The sequence below is a fragment of the Indicator indicator genome, chromosome Z, assembly GCF_027791375.1.
Source record: "Indicator indicator isolate 239-I01 chromosome Z, UM_Iind_1.1, whole genome shotgun sequence".
Lineage (NCBI taxonomy): Eukaryota > Metazoa > Chordata > Aves > Piciformes > Indicatoridae > Indicator > Indicator indicator.
This window is the reverse complement of record NC_072053.1, coordinates 45,933,983-45,956,444: the sequence shown is the minus strand read 5'-3', so window position 1 is coordinate 45,956,444 and position 22,462 is coordinate 45,933,983. Positions and strand designations below refer to the sequence as shown.

General features: G+C 41.4%; 1 protein-coding gene across 1 annotated transcript in view; it reads left to right on the top strand.

Moving 5' to 3' along the window:
* Positions 1 to 22,462, top strand: part of PIP5K1B (phosphatidylinositol-4-phosphate 5-kinase type 1 beta) — a 90,873-nt gene that overhangs the window by 12,047 nt on the left and 56,364 nt on the right. The window contains exon 2 of the mRNA XM_054397583.1: positions 8,174 to 8,304. Within this exon, the coding sequence (XP_054253558.1) occupies positions 8,174 to 8,304 (131 nt within the window). The remainder of the gene's footprint in view (positions 1 to 8,173; positions 8,305 to 22,462) is intronic.

The window sequence follows — 22,462 nt, the reverse complement described above, 5'->3', positions numbered from 1 at the left end:
AGAAACAGGTTTTTTAATCTCTCCCTTGGATTCTGTTATTAATCACAAATTAATAATAAAAAAAGTTAGACGAAGAGAACTGTCTGTATTGAGACAAATTCCAAGGTTTGTTTTGTTTTGCCATTTTAAGGCATGTGAAAACATAACCTTGGTATTTGCTAGGGGGATATTGACTAGCCAGTCTTTGACTTAACTTGTAACAGTGGTTCACAGTTTACTTTGGGCTGGCAATTGCCTTTAGCATGCTGTAAGTGCTATGGATTTGTTTTGAAACAGTTGTTAAGGTGTCCTGAGTTATTTCATAACACTACTTTTCTGTTAAACCTGTGATTCCTACAAAAAATGATGGGTGATTACTAAAGGCACTCTTGAATAGGAGTGGAAATTAACAAGAAATTAACCTTGTAAGTCTGCATCATACTAGCAGAAAGACTTACATTCTGCCCTCCAGAGAGTCTCTTCTGAATTTTCAGAAATCCTACAGAAATTGCTTATGAAATATGATCCAGTGTTCTATTGAAATTACACTGCTAGTTTACCTGCCTTGTGGACTTCAGTGGGTTTTGGGGGTTTTTTTGGTGGCCTTTTTTGTTGTTGTTATCTTGCTTGGGTTATTTTTTAATGACTATCCTTTCTCAGTAATAAAATACAGTACTGCGCTGTCTGCTACTTTTTCAGACATATTCCCTTGCTGTTGAAGTAAGCATCCATCTACAAACCAGAAAATCTGTTTATATGTGTATTGGCTTCATCAAAGTTACATAATTACTGCTTTTGATGGACATTAATCATTCATGAATAGAGGCCTTTCACTAAAAGAAAAATGTGAATCTTCTTATGACCAAAGCCAAATCTTTTTAATAGGTTGAAGAGGCAGCCTAAGAATGGTAGTGTTGTTTCTTCCCACCAAACTGCCTGTTCTAAACTATTATTAAAGCACAAGTTCTTCTCGGTGTGCAGTCTTAATTATTTAGGATCTATGCATCCTTGCTTCTTTCTAAATAAGTAGTCACTCTAACACATGCTGTTCAGAGAACTATAACAAGAGTAGTGTTGTGATCTTGAACCCTTTCTTATGTAATTCCAAGTCCTGGAATTTTTTTGTTTCAGCGATGAAGTACTTCTGATCATGAAATTTCTGGTGTTCTTTGCTTCTATTGATACAGTCTCTTACATGTTTGGTGGATGAGAGCTAAAGCCTGCAAGTAGGCACAAAGTGATACCTTCAAAGTGGTGAAAGTACAGGATGCCAAGGGAAGGTACTTGCTTTCCAATAGCCTTCTTTCCCTTCCCAATGTTTGTTTGTTCGTTTTCCTATTTTTTCTCTTCTAACTCCTTCCATCTTTTCTTAAGAGCTTCTTTCTTGACTAATTTTTTATTTTGACTCAGTTTCATCTTTTTTTTTTTTCAATCCATCCAGAAGGATTGTCTACCCAGTGTGAGAAAGTTTCAGATGGTCTCAATTTATGCGTATAAAGCAACTTATGTATCCATCACAATTTGATACTGTCCTTTTGAACTCTACTCTGCCCTGCAAGCCTGATTTGTGAAATTAAGTTGTTTGACATAGATTATTAAATAGAAATCTTTATTTCTTCATCACTTGATTTCTCTGTGGATTCCCCACAATAAATCCATCCCTTGCACTGATCATTAGCAGAACTTTTTAAATACATTTATATCCAGAATCTGTATTGGAGCCATTAGCCTTGGCATGCACGTGCAATTGCCTGGAATTTGTGGCTGTCTTTTCCAGAAGATAATACGTGCCATGTCAAACTCCTGAAGCAGTTCTAATGTCCAGTAAGATTGAAAATGTCTTATGAGGATCACAGTAGATGAGCACATCGTATGTTTAAGGAGAGCCTTGAACAGGTATAGAAGTCAGCTACAACAATTGTGGAGGCCCTATCAAATATCTCTGGGTCAAAATCAGAGGGGTCACCTCCAAGTGGAATCTTGAAGTAAGCATCTGCTATTGACCTCCAAACCAAGATGATAAGGCTCATGAAGTGATATTTGGGTCACTTAAGGATGCTTTAGTGCAACAGAAACTATTCTTATGGGTGACTTCAACTATGCAGATATTTGTTGGAAGAACAATACACCAGCTCACATGCCATCTCCTGCAGTGCGTAGAGGATTGCTTCCTCATACAAATCTTAGATGTGCCAACAAGGAAAGAGGCACTGTTGGACCTGCTGCTCACAAACCAAGAAAACCTGATTTGTAATAATTCAGTTACTGATAATCTTGGCCACGGTGATCACAATATTGTGGAGTCTGGCACACTGCTGAGCATGTGGAAGGTTAGTATTAAGACAAAGATTTTAGACTGCAGAAAAGCACACTTCAGCTCACTCAGGGTTTGGTTGGGAGGGCTTCTGTGGGAAGCTTCCCTGGAGAATAAAGGAGCTAGTGAGTGCTGGGAGCTTTTCAGGAATGGTCTCCTGGAAGCACAAAAACAGGACATCTCTTTTAAAGATAAGGGAAGTAGTTGGAGAAAAAGACTTCCTTGGCTCAGTGATGAGTTTCTGAATCTGCTCAAAACCAAAAGAGAAGCGTGCTAGAGATGGAAACGAGAATGGATACCCACTGAGAACTATGTGAGCATTGCCAGGGCATGCAGGGATTCTTCAGATACATAAACAAGCAGAAATAGAAGGAAAATATTTGCACCTGGTTAAGCAGGAGAGGGAAATTAGTCATCAACACTGAAAGGTAGAGGTTCTCAACACTTTCTTCATATCTATCTTTACCTGCACACTTGGGCCTCAGGCCTGCTGAGCAAAAATCGAGGTTCATGCAACCTCAGACCCATCATCAGTGATGGAAAAGTTGGTAAATGAACTAATAAGGGAGCTTGAACCTTACGAATTGATGAGCCCTGACAATACACACCCAAGGGTGTTAAGAGACCTGGCTGACATCGTGGGGCTGCTCTCCACAGTCTTTGAGAAGTCATGGAGATCAGGGGACATCCCAGAAGACTGAAAGAAGGCTAATGTCATTGCCCATTGACCTACTTCAGTCCCTGGGCGAGTTACGAAGTAAATCTTCCTGGGGGCTATCACAGATCAAAGAAAGGACATGCTTTGGAAAAGTCAGCATGGGTAAATGGTGTCCAACCAAGGGCAACTGGTGCTTTGCAAACTTGATCTCCTTCTTTAACAAAGTACTCTGCTCTGTTATGTGGCTTGAGCAGTGGTCATTGTCTGCCTGGATTTCTCCAAGGCTTTTGATACTATTTTTTTACAGTCTCCTCAGAGAAACTGATGTATTACAGTCTAGACAAATGGTTCTATGTGCTAGGTGGGGAACTGGCCAACAGGTTGCACTCAGAGGATGATGATAAATAGCTCCTTTTAAAACTGGCAACTTGTCACAAGTGGAGCTCCCCAGGGATTGATATTGACCCCAGTTTAATATCTTATTAAGTGGTCTGAATGATGAGATCAAGTATGCCCTGATGAAGTTTGCTGATGATACCAAACTGAGTGAGAAAGTGAACATTTCAGAAGGGAGAACAGAACCATCTTGCAGGAAGATTTGGAAAGGCTGTCAAAGTAGGTTAACAAGGACCTTATGAAGCTCAAGAAGGACAAGCTTATGGTCTTGCACATAAAACAAAATATAAACCTGGTTGGGCAACAGCTCTGTGGCTTTCCATGTAAGGGTGTGAACAACAAGCTTCAATATGAGTGAACAGTGTGTTGTTATAACAAAGAAAGCCAACAGAATACCAGCAAAGTCATCCCCAGCACAGATAAAGAAGTCATCCTGCTCTGATCAGTGCTTGTCAGGCCACATCTGGAATACCCTGTTCAATTTTGGTCCCTACGTACTACACACAGAGACACACACATGTGGTGATTGAGAGACGGGACGAGGCCTGATGCAAGCCAAGTGTCCATTTATTGTACAAAGCTTTTTCTTTATATAGGTTAACATAATATCAGAAGGCAGCTTGTAATTGGTCATTGGTATGTCCATACTACAGTTGTAAATTCATGATTGGCTACAGAGAGAAAGTATCACACAAACACATATATTTTTTCCAAGGCTTAAGCAACTGTCAAGCAAGAGATAAGGGGGCTCCATAATTCTGTCCCAAGCTTTGCTTTGTTCTTGTTATCAGGTCACCATGTAACCCTACAGGTCACTGTGGTCTTCTAGGGAGCCAGTCTGTGTTTTCTTTCACACAGCTGCACTTTGCTCCCAGGGTTTACTGCCCAACAGAGATACTATATCTCTGGTGTCCGGATCTGGAGAGCTCATCCCTAAAATCAATTCCTTCATTTCCCACTCCCTGCTGTACGATAAGAATTCTCTTGAGTGATCAATTAATTAAACCTTGTAAGTATTGCAATACACAGGGTAAAAAAAGCAACAAAAAAAAACAAAACAGAGAAAGCATAAATGATTGTTTTAGCAAGACTACGAAGTCAGCCAAAATGGTTAAATGACTGAGACTGCAAAGTCTTCCTCTGATTCATGAGGACAGAGCTGGCCAGGCTCTATCCCCACAAATAAGGAAAACATCTGCAGGCAGATAATGAGGATGGGAATGCTTCTTCACTTCTATGAATTCAGCTCAATTGCACCATGCAGTATAATTTCTGTACCTCTTCCCTGCTGGAGTAACATCCTGAATATCTGTGGCCTTGTCTGATGTAGAATTAAACACAACACAGTAATCCATTCTTACCAATCCTAACATACTTATCTCTTGAGGCTAGTCAGATTTGTCTTTTCAAATCCTTTACACCCAAAACTATGAAATCTTTTAAGTGTGCCAGGAAGCACATGTAGAATGATCTTTTCAAGTTCAGTGGTTCAATTTTTTCAGTGATGTCCTTTTACCCATTCACTGATATGCCCACCAGACAGGTGCTGAAAGGATTGGCAGGCATTGATACGGAGAGGCACAGCATGTCTCGTCCTATGGCCTTGGCAAGCGTGATCCACACGTTCTACTATGGTTGCTTTGAGATCTGCAAGGCTGCTGCTGCAGTCAGCATCCAAAGGATGATGAAAACACTGGGACCCAATACAGTCCAAAACCTGTTGAGACACAAGCATGTCCTCCACCCGAGGTTATTAATACACTGGTGGTAGTTAAAAAATTAGAATGACGTGTTATTGGGGTTTCCTGGGAATCATTGGGAAGCTGTAAAAAATTTAAATTTTAAAATGTAAAACATACATAGCTTTGTTTAATCAGGCCTCTGAAGAGGCCCCAGCCATTCCCCCTCTTTAGTTTTTGCAAAAGTCACTTCAGTGTACTGTGTGAGGGAATAAGGAATACAGGGAAGATGAGCGATACCCCACAATTGCAAGAATGAATTGATTTTACCAGATAGATAGGCTGGGCTATTTGTCTATTCCTGGGTAACCACTGTTTAACTATAACATGCTGGTGAGTTAACATATAAATCTACATAAACATATTCCCTAATTACATAACATTAAGGCATTGAAACATTCAGTCCCGACTGAAATGTTTCCTCCGGGGACACTCGTGCAGTCAGCTTCAGATCGGTGCTTCTGATCTTAGTTAAACAGGCACTGTGGTCAGACTCAGTGGTCAGCTGATTGTCAGCTTCACGGGCACTGCTGTTTGTCCCATCCTTTGAGTCTTGCACTGGGCCTTGCCATGCTGGCATCAGGAAAAACCTGTAGGTGGGAAAAGGTGAATCCCTTTCCTAGCCCTGAGTTTTCCCTAGGGAAAACCTGTGTACCAAAAAAGGAAAAGACTTTTTTTTTTTTTTTTTTTTGTCTCTTGTCATATTCTTATAACCTTATCTTAAAACCTTTATAAACACAAAAACCAATAGAACACTCTATAACATTCCTAGAATAATCTTATGTTCTGCTAATATGAAAAAAGGATCCTAAAAACTTTAAAAAACTACATAAAGATTAAACCATCAATATAATGTACAAAAAAACCACACAAAAAAGATAATGCGTGCTTTTCAAAATGAAAACTTATTTACCATATAGAGCTCTTTTTAAAATTTTGCCGGCAAACTCAAAAAAAAGAGAGGTTCGAACCAGAAAAAAGGAAAAAAAGAGAAAACTTAACCTATAAACTCATAAAACCAGTAGCACTTACACAGTATCATGCTTGTTAATTAAGAAAAATACTTTAATACAATCACTAAAAACTTATAAGCAAAAGTCATTTTCTATAACAGTATACCTTATTACAAATACCAAGTTTGTTTTTTGGGTAGTCAATTACCATTGTGCTTATTGTAAAGAAACGCAGCAATTGCAAACACTAAAATAATAAATTCCCAAATGCCTTAAAATCAGAAATAATGATAAAAACAATATATAGATATCAGTTGCATTCATGAAATGGTGAAATACCTTTCTTAACAAAACTTAACACTGTTACTTTAAAATCAGAACACAGGTTTCTGCAGACCTTCTACAGGGAGTGAAACAAGGGACTGAGATAAGGAGGGAGAAGAAAGGGGGGGAGAGAAAAAGGGAAGGAGGCAAACGGCAGTAGAGAAGACACTTTTTTCTTTTTTTTCTTTTCGTTGTTCACACGCTGTTATCTTCAGAAATGTGCAGATTTTCCAGCTTTGAAGTGAAGGTTCTGACTGCATGAGCACTGCCTTCAGCTCCAAGGTTGCTTTTCTACTAATTTCTTGATGAAAAAACTGTGACATTTCTTTAAAGAATCAAGGGCTGTAAACGCTATTGCCGCTGCTGATAGACGAGAGCGACGGGAGCCGCAGCCGCCGCCTCCTCCACGGGACAAGCCAGAGCCAGCGCGGAGGTCGCCGCTTGGCTCCCTGCTGTGGCTGGCACCGCCGCTCTGAGACTCGTGATGGCCCAGCCAGGGGCCATCTCCTCCCGCTGCCCCAATACCGCTGTCCGTGCTGTAACTGTGGGGATTTTTTCTTTCACCCACTTCAGCGCTACTCCAAGATCATGGCCAGAAATAACTTTGCCATGCTTTTTAAGGAGTGCATTAATTAGTTCATATACATCTCCCTCTGGGGACAACTCTTGATTCCCCATTTCAGTTTCCCACAGCTCACCTCACTTCCTAGAGGGATGATTTGGTGCCGGCCGGCGTCCTGCTTCCTTTCAGCAGCTCACTTGAGTTCTGTGGGATGTCGCAGCAGGCCACAGTATAGTGGTTATTGCCTCATCACGTCGAGGGTCGCCATTAGGCTGTGATTGAGAGACGGAACGAGGCCGGATGCAAGCCAAGTGTCCATTTATTGTACAAAGCTTTTTCTTTATATAGGTTAACATAATATCAGAAGGCAGCTTGTAATTGGTCATTGGTATGTCCATACTACAGTTGTAAATTCATGATTGGCTACAGAGAGAAAGTATCACACAAACACATATATTTTTTCCAAGGCTTAAGCAACCGTTAAGCACGAGAAAAGGGGGCTCCATAATTCTGTCCCAAGCCACACACACACACATTAAAAAAAAAAAAAAAAAAAAAAAGGACAGGCAAGAGAAGGACCCCAAGACAATTAAAGCACGGGGAAGCCTGAGAGAACTGGGTTAATTCAGCCTCGAGAAAAGGAGACTTTAGGGGAGACCTTATCACCATGTTCCAGCTTTTTAACTGTGGGTACAAAGAACATGGAGACTCCTTTTTTTACAAGGAGTCACATGGAAAGGATGGGAGATAATAGGTACAAGTTACTTCTGGGAAGATTCCAATTGGACACAACAGAAAAGATTTTCACGATGACAACAATCAGCTATTGGAATAATCTTCCCAGGAAAGTAGTGGATTCTTCAACATTGTATGCCTTTAAGATTCAGCTGGGCATGGTGTTGGGCCATCTTGCCTAAACTATGCTTTTGCCCTGAAATACTGGACTAGAAATGATCCTTGAAATCCCATACAACCTAGTGTTCTATGATTCTGAGCTGAGTTAGAACTCAATGTCAAAATTTGGACAATTGGAGAAGCCTCAGACAGTAGTTTTTCTGTCTTTTGCTACAACATAGTGTCTTTTTAAAGACTTTTCATTGAGAAGTAGTCATCTCTCTGAGGTTTAGGAGATTGTGATGACATGGCATTGTTGCTAAAATGATTAAAAGTTTGGTATATAAGGTTACTCATGAAAACCAGAAATCTATTCTTAGCACACTCATGCTTGAATTTTTATTTTCTACACAGACTGCATCCTCAGCTATTAAGGGTGCTATCCAGTTGGGAATTGGATACACAGTAGGAAACGTTACGTCAAAACCGGACAGAGATATTCTTATGCAAGACTTCTATGTCGTGGAAAGTGTCTTCCTACCAAGGTAATGATAAGCCTATTCACTTTATTTTCAACAGAATTTCATGATTAAACTTTAACTAGATATTATGTCTTCATGATGGCATTGAAAATGAACCTAGAGAGAAAACTGGGAAGAACATGCTTCAGCTGAAGTTTTGAAACTTGTCATTTCTAGAGAAGGAAAGTAGGGCACTTTCAGTTAATGGAGCTGTGAATTACAATAGGAAATGATACGTGGATCAGTGTACAGTTAACTGTTATGTGCAACATTCATGTTCATTTAGTTTCAGTTTATTTTCTAAAAACTGAGAATAATATTTGCAATTTTGTTGAGGTGTAATGAAAATTAATTTCTTTCAGTGTTAACAGTAATGTAAGAATTTACACTACGCTATAGAATTCTATCCAGGACTGCAGGCTGTGTGCCCTTACTGTTTTGCATTTGACCACCTCAGCTTGTAGCACTGCCATGCTGAAGGTGTAGAGTTTGTTACTACAAGCTCATGCTGGTGAGAGAAATCAAGGCCACTTGATCAATACTCACTTTGAGGGGTTTAGAAGCTGAATTACAGTGCTGTGTAACTTTTCCGAGTTACAAATGCTAGGAGTGAACAAAGCAGGTTTAGGAAAAATATATTTTAAAAACAGGATTGCTTGTTCTTTCAATGTCATCTGGGTTCTTAGAAGTCCTGAGTACCAGTAGTGTCCATCATTTCCGTAAGTTTTTGTGATGGTTTGAAACTGTCTTTTTAATTTTTCCTTGCAAAGTTCAGAACAGAGGAAGTGAAAGAATGTAAATAAGTCACTATTGGGTGTAAGAAAGCAAAATAACGATTGTTCTAAACACTTCCATTGGATAGATAGAAATGTTTAAGAACTATTACCCAAAACAAAGTAGACACTCTGCACATTCTGCGTTCGGCAGTGGGGGCAGTTGCTGGGCTGTCTGGCTGCTGTTTCTTCTTCTCTTCTGGCTGAAGATAACACACTGACCTTGGCAGCTAAGTTAACAACTTTCTGCTTAATAAACTCTGCTTCTCTGTCCAGGGGAGTCTGGGGGGGAAGCTCCTGGGAGAGGGAGGCCCCTTTGGGAGGGTCCCCTTGAGGGGAAGCAAAGGGAGATCGGTTGTGCTTTTCTGTTGATTGTATATATTTGTGAATGTTGTGAATTTTGTATATTTGTATATATTCATTGCATTTCATTGTAGATTTTAGACTCTGCTTGTAAATACAGCTTTTCATTTGCTTCCAGACTGGGCTAGCCTGGTTATTGTTGGTGGGGGGGGAATTTCAGCTCACACCGACACACTTTTTATTTTTGGCGCTCCAACTCGGGGCTCGATTGCTTGTATGATTTATTTCTGCTCAGATTAGGAAGCAAAATGAAGCTGTTTTGGATTCTGAGTCATTCTATTTCATCTATTATCGGTGCAATTGTCTACAGATGGGCTGTTACCTGCATGATAGACAAGATTGTGAGATATGTGGCATATAAGTCGTTTCTTTGGGTTAAGAACAAGTTACTGAATGTTGGTGAATTCTGTTGTGGTCTTATTGGGCTAAGAAGCTATGGTAACTCAACTATGGATGTGCTAGCAGACACATATGAGTTTGTTACTCCTCTTACAACTACAGAGGGTCCTTGGAACCAGTGGTACCCTACATATCTTGTGCTTGCCTTAATTTTGTTGCTTCTTGGAATAATCATATGGCTGCTGATAGCACTGTGTCAAGACAGACATAAGGCTACTTGCTCTTCCAACTCTGCTGTGAATGTGAAAACCAAGCCAGTAAATTTGGTGGCCACTGTAACCAGAAAACATAAAGGAGATGCAGATGCTGCAGGAGATGGTGCAGATGGAGATGAGGGTCCTTCTACTCAGGGTCCCTCTCTTAAGAAAGATCCTTCTGGTGAGGAAGAGAGGGTTAGCCTTAAAACTCTGGTAGACCTCTTGAGACCCCACATGGATGATGGAGATGTAGGTCAGGATGTAGACCCTGGTAGATTAGCAACTGCTGGCAGAGCCTCTGAACTCAAGGAAATTCAACGGAGGATTAAAATAGGATTATGGGGACAGCGACCTCAGGATGATGATGATGATGATGATGATGAGGATGACATACAGTCAGCTAATGCACCCAGACAGGAAATTAGACATGTGAGGAAGGATTACATCAGAGGAGATAATGAGCCAGTCCTGTCTTGGCTAGCCAGTGTTTTGATATGGGAGCCCCAGCATTGGTGGTAGGTGACAAGTCGGCCTCTCAGTTGGGGATGCTTTCAAAGGATACAGGCATAGACAGGCATCTAGGCAAGTGCATTGGTAAAGTTCCTCTGTGGGCACACCTCCTACTGGCAGTCTCGCTGAGGTACCCCAGCAGAGATGATTTACCATGGAACCCTAAGCCTTGGACCACAATAGCTGAGGGAATCAAGCGTCTGAGAGAGTTTGCTGTGAGAGAAGTAATGTATGGAGATCATAAGACCCTGAATCCTGATGAAATTCCTGTTGGAACAGGCCTTGCCAAAAAGCTCATTAAGCTTGCTCCTCCTAATTATGCTACTATTCTGGCAAGCAGGATTGTGGCAAGAAATTATGGTGGAGTGCCTCCCACTGTTGGCCATTTCACTGACCAAATGAGGCAGTTGGAGGATAGTCTTGCACGTACTTCTTTGGTTTCAGCCATTGAAACTCTGTCTGGAAAGATGGAGAATTGCATGAAAGAGCTGAAGGAGGAACTTAAAACCTCCATATCCAACTTGATGAAGGGGGATGATTCTGATTCCTCTTCCTCCAGATGGATACAAGTTTCAGCTGTTAGGAACAGACATGCTCCAAGAAGGCCATTCCAGAATAGGTCAAACCAAAACAGACAGCAGAGGCAATCACGTGGCAGTATCTGGATAACTCTGCGTGATCAGTTTGGTGAGAACATGAACAGATGGGATGGTCAACCAACTTCTGATCTTTTCAAGAGGTTACGGGAGCTGCAGAGGGGCAGATCCCGAGGTAGCAATACCAGGAGGGTAGCTGTCACTTCCTCAGTTTCCCAGAACAACTCTGATAGCTCCAACAGTGATCCTAATTCTGATGCTGGACGTTGTGCCAGCTGTACATGTGGAGGTAATCCCCACCATTAGGGGTGCCCTGCCTTCTGCCAGGGGGAGGTAAGGGATAATGGAGATAACAGAATCTATTGGGATGTGTACATCCAGTGGCCTGGCACTTCAAAATTTCAGAAGTACAGGGCCTTGGCTGACACAGGAGCTCAGTGCACCATAATACCATCAAATTATCAAGGGGGAGAATCTATAACTATTCAGGGAGTCACTGGTGGATCTCAAGAGTTGTTTAAGATAGAGGTTGATATAAGTTTAACTGGGAAGCAGCGAAAGAAACATACTATTGTAACAGGTCCTAATGCACCTTGTATTTCCAGAATTGACTTTCTAAGAGAAGGGCGTTTTAAAGACCCTAAGGGTTACAAATGGGCTTTTGGAATAGCAACTGTAGAAATTGATGGAGGAAAATTGAAGTTGTCCATTAGACCTGAGCTTTCAGATGAATCTGCAGTTGTTGGACAACATGAGATAGAGGATGTAAAGCTGCCGGTTGCTTCTCAAACTGTGCATCACAGACAATACAGAACCAACCGTGACTCTTTGGTGCCCATTCAAAACTTGATTCATCAGTTGGAGAGTCAGAAGGTCATCAGCAAAACTCATTCACCTTTCAACAGTCCAATCTGGCCTGTGCGAAAGCAGAATGGAGACTGGCGTCTGACAGTTGATTTCCGTGCCTTGAATGAAGTAACTCCACCCATGAGTGCAGCTGTGCCAGACATGATGGAACTCCAATATGAGCTGGAATCCAAGCAGGCCAAATGGTATGCTACCATAGACATTGCTAATGCTTTCTTCTCTATTCCCATAGCAAAGGAATGCAGGCCTCAGTTTGCTTTCCCCTGGAGAGGCATTCAGTACACATTCAATCGTTTGCCCCAGGGGTGGATTCACAGTTCAACCATCTGCCATGCAGTGATCCATGATGCTTTGGAGAAAGGTGGAGCTCCAGAACACATTCAGTTCATCGATGACATCATCGTCTGGGGTGAGACTGCTGAAGAAGTCTTCGAGAAAGGTAACAAAATCATTGACATTCTCTTGCAAGCTGGTTTCGCTATCAAGCGAGACAAGGTGAAAGGACCTGCCAGAGAAATCCAGTTTCTGGGAGTGCGGTGGCAAGATGGTCGCCGTCACATCCCAATGGATGTGATAAACAGAGTCTCCACCATGGCAAATCCCATCAACAAGAAAGAAACTCTGCGTTTCTTAGGCATAGTGGGATTTTGGAGACTGCACATTCCTGGATACAGTCAGATTGTGAAACCTCTCTATGATGTGACTCGAAAGAGAAACAGTTTCCAATGGGGTCCTGAGCAACAAGCAGCCTTTGACCAGATCAAGTGAGAGGTAGTCCAAGCGATGGGTCTGGGACCTGTCCGAACTGGTCCAGACATTAAGAACATTCTGTACACGGCCGCGAGTGACAATGGTCCAACCTGGTGCTTATGGCAAAGAGCTCCAGGGGAGACACGAGGACGTCCTCTTGGTTTCTGGGGTCGTGGCTACAGAGGCTCAGAGGCAAACTACACTCCAACAGAGAAAGAGATTTTAGCTGCTTATGAAGGAGTGAAAGCTGCTTCTGAAGTGATCGGAACTGAGTCACAACTTCTTCTAGCTCCTAGATTGCCAGTTCTGAATTGGATGTTCAAAGGCAAAGGTTCTTCACCACATCATGCAACAGATGCTACCTGGTCTAAGTGGATGGCTCTGATAACACAGAGAGCTCGAATGGGAAATCTCGAAAGGCCTGGTTTGGTGGAGGTGATCACAAACTGGCCAGAAGGCACAAGCTGTGCTAAACCTCCAGAGGAGAGAGTAGCTCGTGCTGAGGAAGCTCCTCCTTACAGTGATCTGTCTGATGATGAAAAGAGATATGCTTTGTTCACAGACGGTTCCTGTCGTCTGGTTGGGAACAAGTGGAGATGGAAATCTGCAGTGTGGAGTCCAACGCGCAGAGTTGCAGAAGCGAGAGATGGAGAAGGAGAATCCAGTCAATTTGCAGAGGTAAAAGCTGTCCAGCTAGCTCTTAACGTAGCTGAACATGAGAGATGGCCAAAGCTTTATCTCTACACCGACTCGTGGATGGTAGCCAATGCCTTGTGGGGTTGGCTGAAAGACTGGAAGAAGAATGGCTGGCAGAGGAAAGGAAAGCCAATCTGGGCTGCAGATCTGTGGCAAGACATTGCTGCTCGCATTGAGAGAATCCCAGTGAAAGTGAGACACATCGATGCTCACATTCCTAAGAGCAAAGCTACTGAGGAACAACAACACAACCATCAGGCAGATCTAGCTGCAAGAGTTTCCCAGGTGGACACAAACTCTGATCCTGATCCTGATCTTGACTGGAAACACCGAGGTGAGCTGTTCTTAGCTCGGTGGGCCCATGACTCATCAGGACATCAAGGCAGAGATGCAACCTACCGATGGGCTCGTGACAGATCCATTGACATTTCCATGGATGCTATCACACAAGTCATCCATGACTGTGACATTTGTGCTGCTATTAAGCAGGCAAAGCGGATCAAGCCCTTGTGGTACGGTGACCGATGGTCCAAGTACAAGTATGGTGAAGCCTGGCAGATTGACTACATCACTCTACCTCGTTCTCCATCTGGTAAGCAGTATGTGCTGACTATGGTAGAGGCAAGCACTGGATGGCTGGAAACTTATCCAGTTCCTCATGCAACTGCACGTAACACCATTCTTGGTCTGGAAAGACAAATCCTGTGGAGACACGGAACTCCAGAGAGGATTGAGTCGGACAACGGAACTCATTTCAAGAACAATCTTGTAAAAAACTGGGCCAAAGAGCACGGCATCGAGTGGATATTCCACATTCCCTACTATGCACCAGCTGCAGGGAAGATCGAACGCTACAACGGTTTGCTGAAAACCACTCTCAAAGCCATGGGGGGTGGATCTTTGAAAAACTGGGAGAAACATTTAGCACAAGCAACCTGGTTGGTGAATAGTAGAGGTTCAGTGAATCGAGCTGGACCTGCCCAATCAGATTTGTTGCGAAAGGAAGAAGGTGATAGAGTTCCTGTTATCAGAGAAAAGAATCTGTTAGGCAAAACTGTTTGGGTATTTTCTCCTTCAGGAGAGGCCAAACCTGTCCGAGGGGTGGTTTCTGCTGAAGGTCCTGGTCACACCTATTGGGTGATGCAAGAAAATGGTGAAATTCAGTGCATTCCACAAAGAAATCTAACTTTGGCTGAGAGAGGTTAAATTCAGAGTGTTGCACAGATACAGCATCGCGCCCAAGAGGAGAGTTCATGAGATCTACGGTGCACGAACCCTGAGAGCCCTGAGTCACCTGAGAGTCCCTGTTCCTTTCTTCGCTCCATCTGCGAGGAAACAAGCTGTTTGCTGTTTTTCCTGTGATTTGACTCTTTTGAATCATCTACATCCGAGATAGCCGGAATGGACTATGGTCTTTATTCACCTATTGTTGTAGATATTATTTTAGATTAGATAAATGATAGTAGCAGCCAATGGAATTGTTTAGAAGGGGTGGACTGTGATGGTTTGAAACTGTCTTTTTAATTTTTCCTTGCAAAGTTCAGAACAGAGAAAGTGAAAGAATGTAAATAAGTCACTATTGGGTGTAAGAAAGCAAAATAACGATTGTTCTAAACACTTCCATTGGATAGATAGAAATGTTTAAGAACTATTACCCAAAACAAAGTAGGCACTCTGCACATTCTGCGTTCGGCAGTGGGGGCAGTTGCTGGGCTGTCTGGCTGCTGTTTCTTCTTCTCTTCTGGCTGAAGATAACACACTGACCTTGGCAGCTAAGTTAACAACTTTCTGCTTAACTAACTCTGCTTCTCTGTCCAGGGGGTCTGGGGGGGAAGCTCCTGGGAGAGAGAGGCCCCTTTGGGAGGGTCCCCTTGGGGGGAAGCAAAGGGAGATCGGTTGTGCTTTTCTGTTGATTGTATATATTTGTGAATGTTGTGAATTTTGTATATTTGTACATATTCATTGCATTTCATTGTAGATTTTAGACTCTGCTTGTAAATACAGCTTTTCATTTGCTTCCAGACTGGGCTAGCCTGGTTATTGTTGGTGGGGGGGGAATTTCAGCTCACACCGACACAGTTTTGTTCATGTGCAACTTGAATTCAACCTCACAGACTTCATAATCATTTACAGTCTTTAAAAATTACTTTTGTCACTAAAACAAAGTTAAAACAAAAAAACTGCAAACACTTTAAAGTTGATCTCTCCTTGAGTAAATTTACTTAATTTGAATCCTGTTTTCCTCTGAAGTGGGATATACTTTATCCTGTGTTCTTTAGTCCCTAGTAAACAAGGGTATTCATGTCCTTGTTCTGGAGATAACTACAAGGTTTGTGCGCACTTTTGTACTTGTCTTCTGGTAGAGTAGGTAAATATAGAGAAATAAGCAATATGCATGTGTTTTCATATACTGTAAACAGAAAATGTTGGTTGTTTTGAAAAAAAATCAAATTACAGCTGAGAAATTTGCATATCACATAACAAAGCTTTTCTTGTTCTGAAGAATGGAGTGAGAGGGAGTGAGCCATTGCATTTGTGAAATGTGTGACTGTGATAGTGGTGGAGGCTTCTGTAGTTGTCTCACTGTGATACCAACCCTGTGTTCATGGAAATTAAATGAAACACATATGCTAAATCTGTTTTACTAGGTAGGCCTTTTTTATTTTTTTCAATTGGTCTCTATTTTTTCAACATAGTTTTAAAGGAACAAGTAAAATAAAATAGTTTGTATTCCATAGGATTGCTGTCCTAGTTTAGAGCAAGATAGATTTGCTTTATTGCTCCAAAAGGGCCAAGAGAATAATGCTAACACAAATGGATTGGGGAGTAATGGAGAGTTTAAATGGAAAAGCAATTAATATACTACAATGTGCTGGTTTGGGGTCAGACAGAGATACTCTCTTGCCCCGAAAGGGACAAAAGAATGAGACTCACACAAACGGATTGGAGAGTGATGGAAAGTTTAAATGGAAAAGCAGTTGGTGAAGCTACAGAGAACTACAAACTACAAAGCATAGTGACAAAGAGTATCCCAAAGCATACAGAACCCCTCACAGAATTCCCAAAGGCTTCCCAATCCTTCCCTTCTCCCACCTGAGGGTAAACCCAAACCCCCCAGGGCTCTTTCTTCCCCCTCCCGCTGCTAGGCAAGTCTCAGGCTGGCCAGGTCTGAGACTGCCCCCCCCTCCATTCTCCTCCTGGCATTAGGCCTAGACAGGCCTAAGAGGCCTTGAGGATACTCCTCCGGCATTACCCGATAAGAGAGGACATCTCCCGTGGGAGCAGAGAGGGAAGAAAGAGGCAGAGAATGACTCTGCAGATGGCCTTATAGGGCGCAGGATTTATGGGTAGAAATACGTCGTTTCCTGTGTCCACCCCTATTGGATGAGACAGCAGAGGTGTATCTCATGTAGCAGTGGCAGGGGGCACCCAGCCTAAACTGCCACATACAAAAACTACAAAGCATAGTGGTGAGCACAGTAAAGCATATAAAGTTCAAAGAAATCCCCAGTCTAAACACAACACACAACCCAACACTTCCCTTCTCCCCACCTGGGGTTCACCAAAAAAACCTCAGGGCTCTTTCTTCCCCCACATTGCTAGGATGGTTTCAGGCTGGTCAGGCCTGAAGTGCCCCCCCCTCCCCCCCCCCCCTTTTTTTACGCTGGCATTAGGTCTGAACAGGCCAAGATTGCACAGGAAAAAAAATTCCTCAGGCCAAAGAGGCCTGGGATACTCCCCCACAGTTACCAGATAAGAGAGCATCTCTCTCCCACGGGAGCAGAGAGGGAAGAAAGAGGGAGACAATAACTTTGCAGCCACATTTATAAGGGTGCAGGATTTATAGGTAAATATACACTATTTCCTGTGTCCACCCACTAGGCTGGGAACTCTAGCCACTAGAGGTCTCAACTCTGTGGCTTTTTTTTTTTTTTTTTTGGGAGGCACCCAGCCTAAACAGCCACAGATTGCATAATGTCTTCCCTCCTGTGAAACTTACATGTATGTATCTCATAAATGAGATTTCCCTGATAAGTTTGTTTGGTTTTATGAGAAAGCTGGGAGACATCCCTTTTCATTTATAAAGAAACCAAAGGTAGAAGGAATAGAATAGCCTGTTTATATCAACATAAAAGCTTTAGCATCATCTTCCTAGACAGTTGCCTATAAGTAGATAAATCATATGAGGACAATTAGACAAATGAAAGTGGCCAGAGCAGTATAGTTGTTTTTATTAACTAGCAAGTATATACTATAGTGTAGTGAGTCATCTTGGCTCTAATAGAGAGCTTTCCTATAAACATCACTTGCTGATAACCTCTGTGAAACTAAAAATTGACTAACCGTAGCAATCTCTTCACACCAGGACTTGTTTTCTTATGCTAATGCACAGAAATATCAAATTTCTAATCTTTCCTGTGTCTCAATATAACATGCACATTCATTTATGTAAAATAGTTTCAGTGTAAAATATTAGATTGTATAAACTGTAATAATTTAGGATTGCACATAATGATACAAGCTTCTTTCTTGCCAGTTGAGGATGCTGAGGACATTGAATCTTTCGTAATGGCATTACATGGATCACTTCTGAGTCATATCTGCAGGTTTACCCTAGTCAGAGCTAAAAAGAAAAAGTTGCATGTTCTTTCCAGACAGGGCTGTGCCCTCAAGTTGTACCTCAGGTGCACTTCACTTATTTCCTAGGACAGTACCTGTGTGTGAAGTCATTACTTTAGTGGCTTTCCCTCCTCCCCTTTGGGCTGGTCTGCATTGAAACCAATTATTTGAAATTAGTTTCACCAGCACATACAGTGGGTTGACCTCTACCTGAAATCATCCTGGACTGAGTTGAGGTTAAATAAGCTTTCTGCCAGATGCCCACAGCTGGAGGATAACCTGACAGTGCAGCAAATGCACTACTTAAGGCAGACACCAAAGAAAGAACAGCCTTTTTCCACTTGCTTTGGCCATGCGTAATTCAGCTGCAACACCAAGCAGGCTATTAGTTGAACTTCATCTTCATTGTGGCCAATTCACAGCAATCTGCCTCTTTCCAGATGTCCTGTTCTACCTTCTTCCTATGCTTTCCCTGCATCATTCTCTCATTTTGGTGTGGAGGAAAACTGAGCATACAAACGTTTTGCAGCGCTGTAGGCACACCTTCTGCTTTGACAGCAACAGAAGCACCATTATGGCAGCAGTGACACAATAGTCCTGGGGTAGTAGAAATGCAATGAAACAGCAGTCTAGTTGCCAGCAAGCAAAACAGTGTTATCTGTACCCTTTTACTGTTAGGGGAAAGTAGTTAACATATGTTTATAAGTTGAAAAGTTAAATAGTCTCTGCATATCTCTCAGCCCTTGAAGTAAACCTCAACACTGCCTGTACTTCTGGCTTTGGTAACCACAGCAAAACACTTCCAGCAATATTCAGGATTCACGAAGGAGGGAGAAAAATGCCAAGTGAAAAAGAGGGGTCAGTTCAGACCTAAAGCTAACTGCCTTTCTTGTTGTGGGAGCATCAGTTATGCCTGGTGCAGATTTACTTTATAATTGGGTTAAATTTTTGGTTGTTTAGCCCAGATTCATTTAGGTATTTATTTCAGGAAGTGACTTTGACTGAAATACAGGTATCTCAGTCCAGTGGGTGGATTTGAATTGCAAAGGTGTTTGCTTCTATTTGTACATTGCAGCGGTGAAGGGGATGAAAAAGCGTCTTTTCTGCTTCATAGGGTGGCATCACCTTCTTTGCTTTCTCTTCAAGCTGATCAGGAGTGTACACCATGTTGCTTTGGGGAACTCAGTAAGGTATTATCAAGCACAGCTATAAAGGAGTTCACTGAGAACCACTGTCCAGACTGACTTTAAATGGCACCATGCAAATGTGCTCCTTGCACTGAGAAACAAATTCAGTGTCCCAGAGGATTCTGAGAATACAGTGTCTGAAGTCTTTGCCTACCTCCCTGAACAGCATGAGACCACAGGGGGAACTATAAACACTGCTTTGGAAATCTAACAATGGAGTTGCTGAAGTGGTGCAGGAAGGTTCTGTGGGAAGATTGTGCATCCTGCCTGTGCTCTCTACACTCTGTCCTATGACTCAGCTCTGTGGGGCATATTGTCCCCTTCCTATGTTACGCTCTGTGCCCCAACTTCCTTGGTTGGAATTTGTTCTTTCCTTGGTGGCACATTTTGTCTCCACATCAATCATTTACATAATCTGGTTACAGCGATGTTTGATTAAAGTGTGGAGCTTGCTTCAGGTAATGTGGCCATAGCTAGAAGGGCTCACTACTGAGCTAACAAGCCTAGCTTTGTCAAGGAGTGGTGGCTCAAGCTGGGTGCTGGGCCATGCAGCTGTCTGTGAGATAAAAATGTGAACAGCTCACTATTCCAGCAGACATGTACTAAATTGGTATGTTTTCCATGGTGGTGTTTGACAAGCTGAACAGAAGGTTTTCCCCATTCTGCCACCTAACTTGTTTGTAATATACATCTTCATATATTAAAAGCATTTTGAGTGAGGCAGTATGTTTCAGGCTCCATCTCTGTTTTTCTTAGATGGATGCTGCTGCTAAATACAGCTGGGACTTTGACCTTTTTGCAGCAAGCTCTTCCCTTGCTAATGCACTTTCTTTCCAGAGTCTAGACTTTGCATATTGAGAATATTTGCTATGGTTTCTAATTTAACTACTAAGTCTGTTAGATACTGTTGACAAGTATGCACCCTGCACCCTACAGATGTCTGCTTCAATTACAAATTGGTTTCTAGTGATGTTAATGAAATACTATTCATTGCTTTCTGCTATTTAATGTCAAAAGCTTCACTATGATAGCATTTGGATGACAGTCTGAATAAGTAGTGGAAAAGTATTAAAAAAAGTAAAGCTTTGGACACATTTTAACCAATCTTTTTAGACCCTATGTCTAAAACTGAAGTGTACCATTTCCTGGTATCTTTTTGAGGTTTGATTTAGAAGAGGAAAACTGACACTTGGCCTTGGAAATATCTTTATGGCAAACCTGTATCGTAGATTACCTGATGGGTTAAGCAATGTCTTTGTAACTAAAGAACTACAGAATATTCTGCAGACTCAGTGTGAATGGTACTCAAAAGTGCGCTCTAAGTCTTAGTTGTTGTGTAATTTGTCCCATCCTATTTCTAGTTGAGGAGTCTCACAAGAGAGATAAGAAAGTGGCCTAAGGTCTGTGATAAGGTGCTGCTGTTCTCCTTTGGTGTTTTGATTGCAGAGATGCACAGGATGGCCCCAGTTTTGACACACTTTTTCTGGTTTGTGAGCAGAGTAATTACACTCTTAGAGGGAAGTAATTTCTATTTGCAAAACAACTAGTATTTTAAATGGGGATGCTATGCCAAGAAAATCAAAACCATGTTCATTACAAAAGAAATGAAACCATGTTCATTACTAGTTTTAGTTACTTCTGCCACTGTCAATTTTTCAGTAAAACAGTGACAGCCTGAATACTTGTCTGGTTATGTAGACAAACTGTTTCTAAAGTACTCTGATATCCCTTGCTATAATGGCATCTCTAGTTGCATGTGAAAAAATCATATCATTATCATAAGAAAATGTCTGTATATTCAACTGATACACAGATGTGATCTGCTTGACTTGTTTTGAAGATACTTACTATTCACAGTTTTATTTCAAAGCTGTCTTGGAGGGGACTTGTTAGGATAGTACATAGTAACCAAAAGTATATGAGAATGTACAGTGAGAAACAAAGGATATTTCCACTGGACTTTATCCCACACTGTCAGAAAACCAAGCACACACCTGTTTGTACAGTTAACACCTGTTTCTATCATGTGGGAAGCAATTGTTGTCTTGAAAGGACACATAGGAAACAAATAAACCTGAATCATCAGTATATATTTATCTGGTACAGTTTGCAGAATTTCAGCACATTTTGATGTATTGTAAAAGATAAGCTGTATCCAGGAACAGTGACACACAGATTGGATATTCTTAGTACTTAGTATTTGGGGCATTAAATTTTTTATTTATTTATTTATTTATTTATTTTAAGATATTAAAGAAGTTGCTTTCACATGAGAGTACTGAGGTGTTCCTCCACTTCACTCTTCTTACAGTATATGCAAGGCTATATACATGGGCCCATTACTACAGTGTGATTATTTCTTTTGTTAACAGTTCTATCAGAGCCTATTAACATTGCTTTGCAATGAAGGATTGCTAGAAAGACTGCAGCTAGTCTTCTCTGCCCCTTCCCATAGCACACCTATCTCCTGAGTGAGCCCTGTCAGGGTGAGGCCATAGTAAAGAAAAGCTGCAAAGAAACACATATCTGAGTGTCTTCTTTAGCAAAAATTTTTTAAGCCACTGGGTTAGCCATTGAAAATATAATTAGTTTTAGTTCATTTTTAAATTTATATTGCAGCACCTACACTTTAAATCATGATTAAGGTGCACAGTAATGCTACCTACCAATCTATTGCTTTTTTTATGGTGCTACAGCTAAAGTTATTAAAATACTTCATAAGTTACAGTTGTTTCCTAATCTTTCAAAGCCTATGTTTTTTGTCAAAACACATATACGGTCTTGAATTCCTCAAGATTGCCAGAATCAAATTTGTCATTAAAAGTCTTTAGTTTACTTTTGTTGTGATTTTGTTGTTTCTGCTGTTGTTGTTTTTCTTTTCTTTCTTTTTTCTAGTAGACCTGGGCACTAAATTATCTGACAGAAAAACTACGGTTGTATCATCATTTTTTTTAAACACAATACATTTCTATTATATCCAAACCTTCGTTTTACAGGTTGTCTTTTTGCCAAGAGATCACAAGATTTTTTCTTCATCATCTTAAAAGACATAATTTCCATGAAACTCCCTAGCCTGATTAAAAGATTGTTATATGTATTGCTTAGTGTATATACTTTAATCCGGCCAGAGTAAAATGCATCTGTAAAATGCACCAATAAAATTGGGGGAGAAACCATATGGTGGAAGGTGAAAAATTTTTATGTCTAATCAAGGTCTCAATATA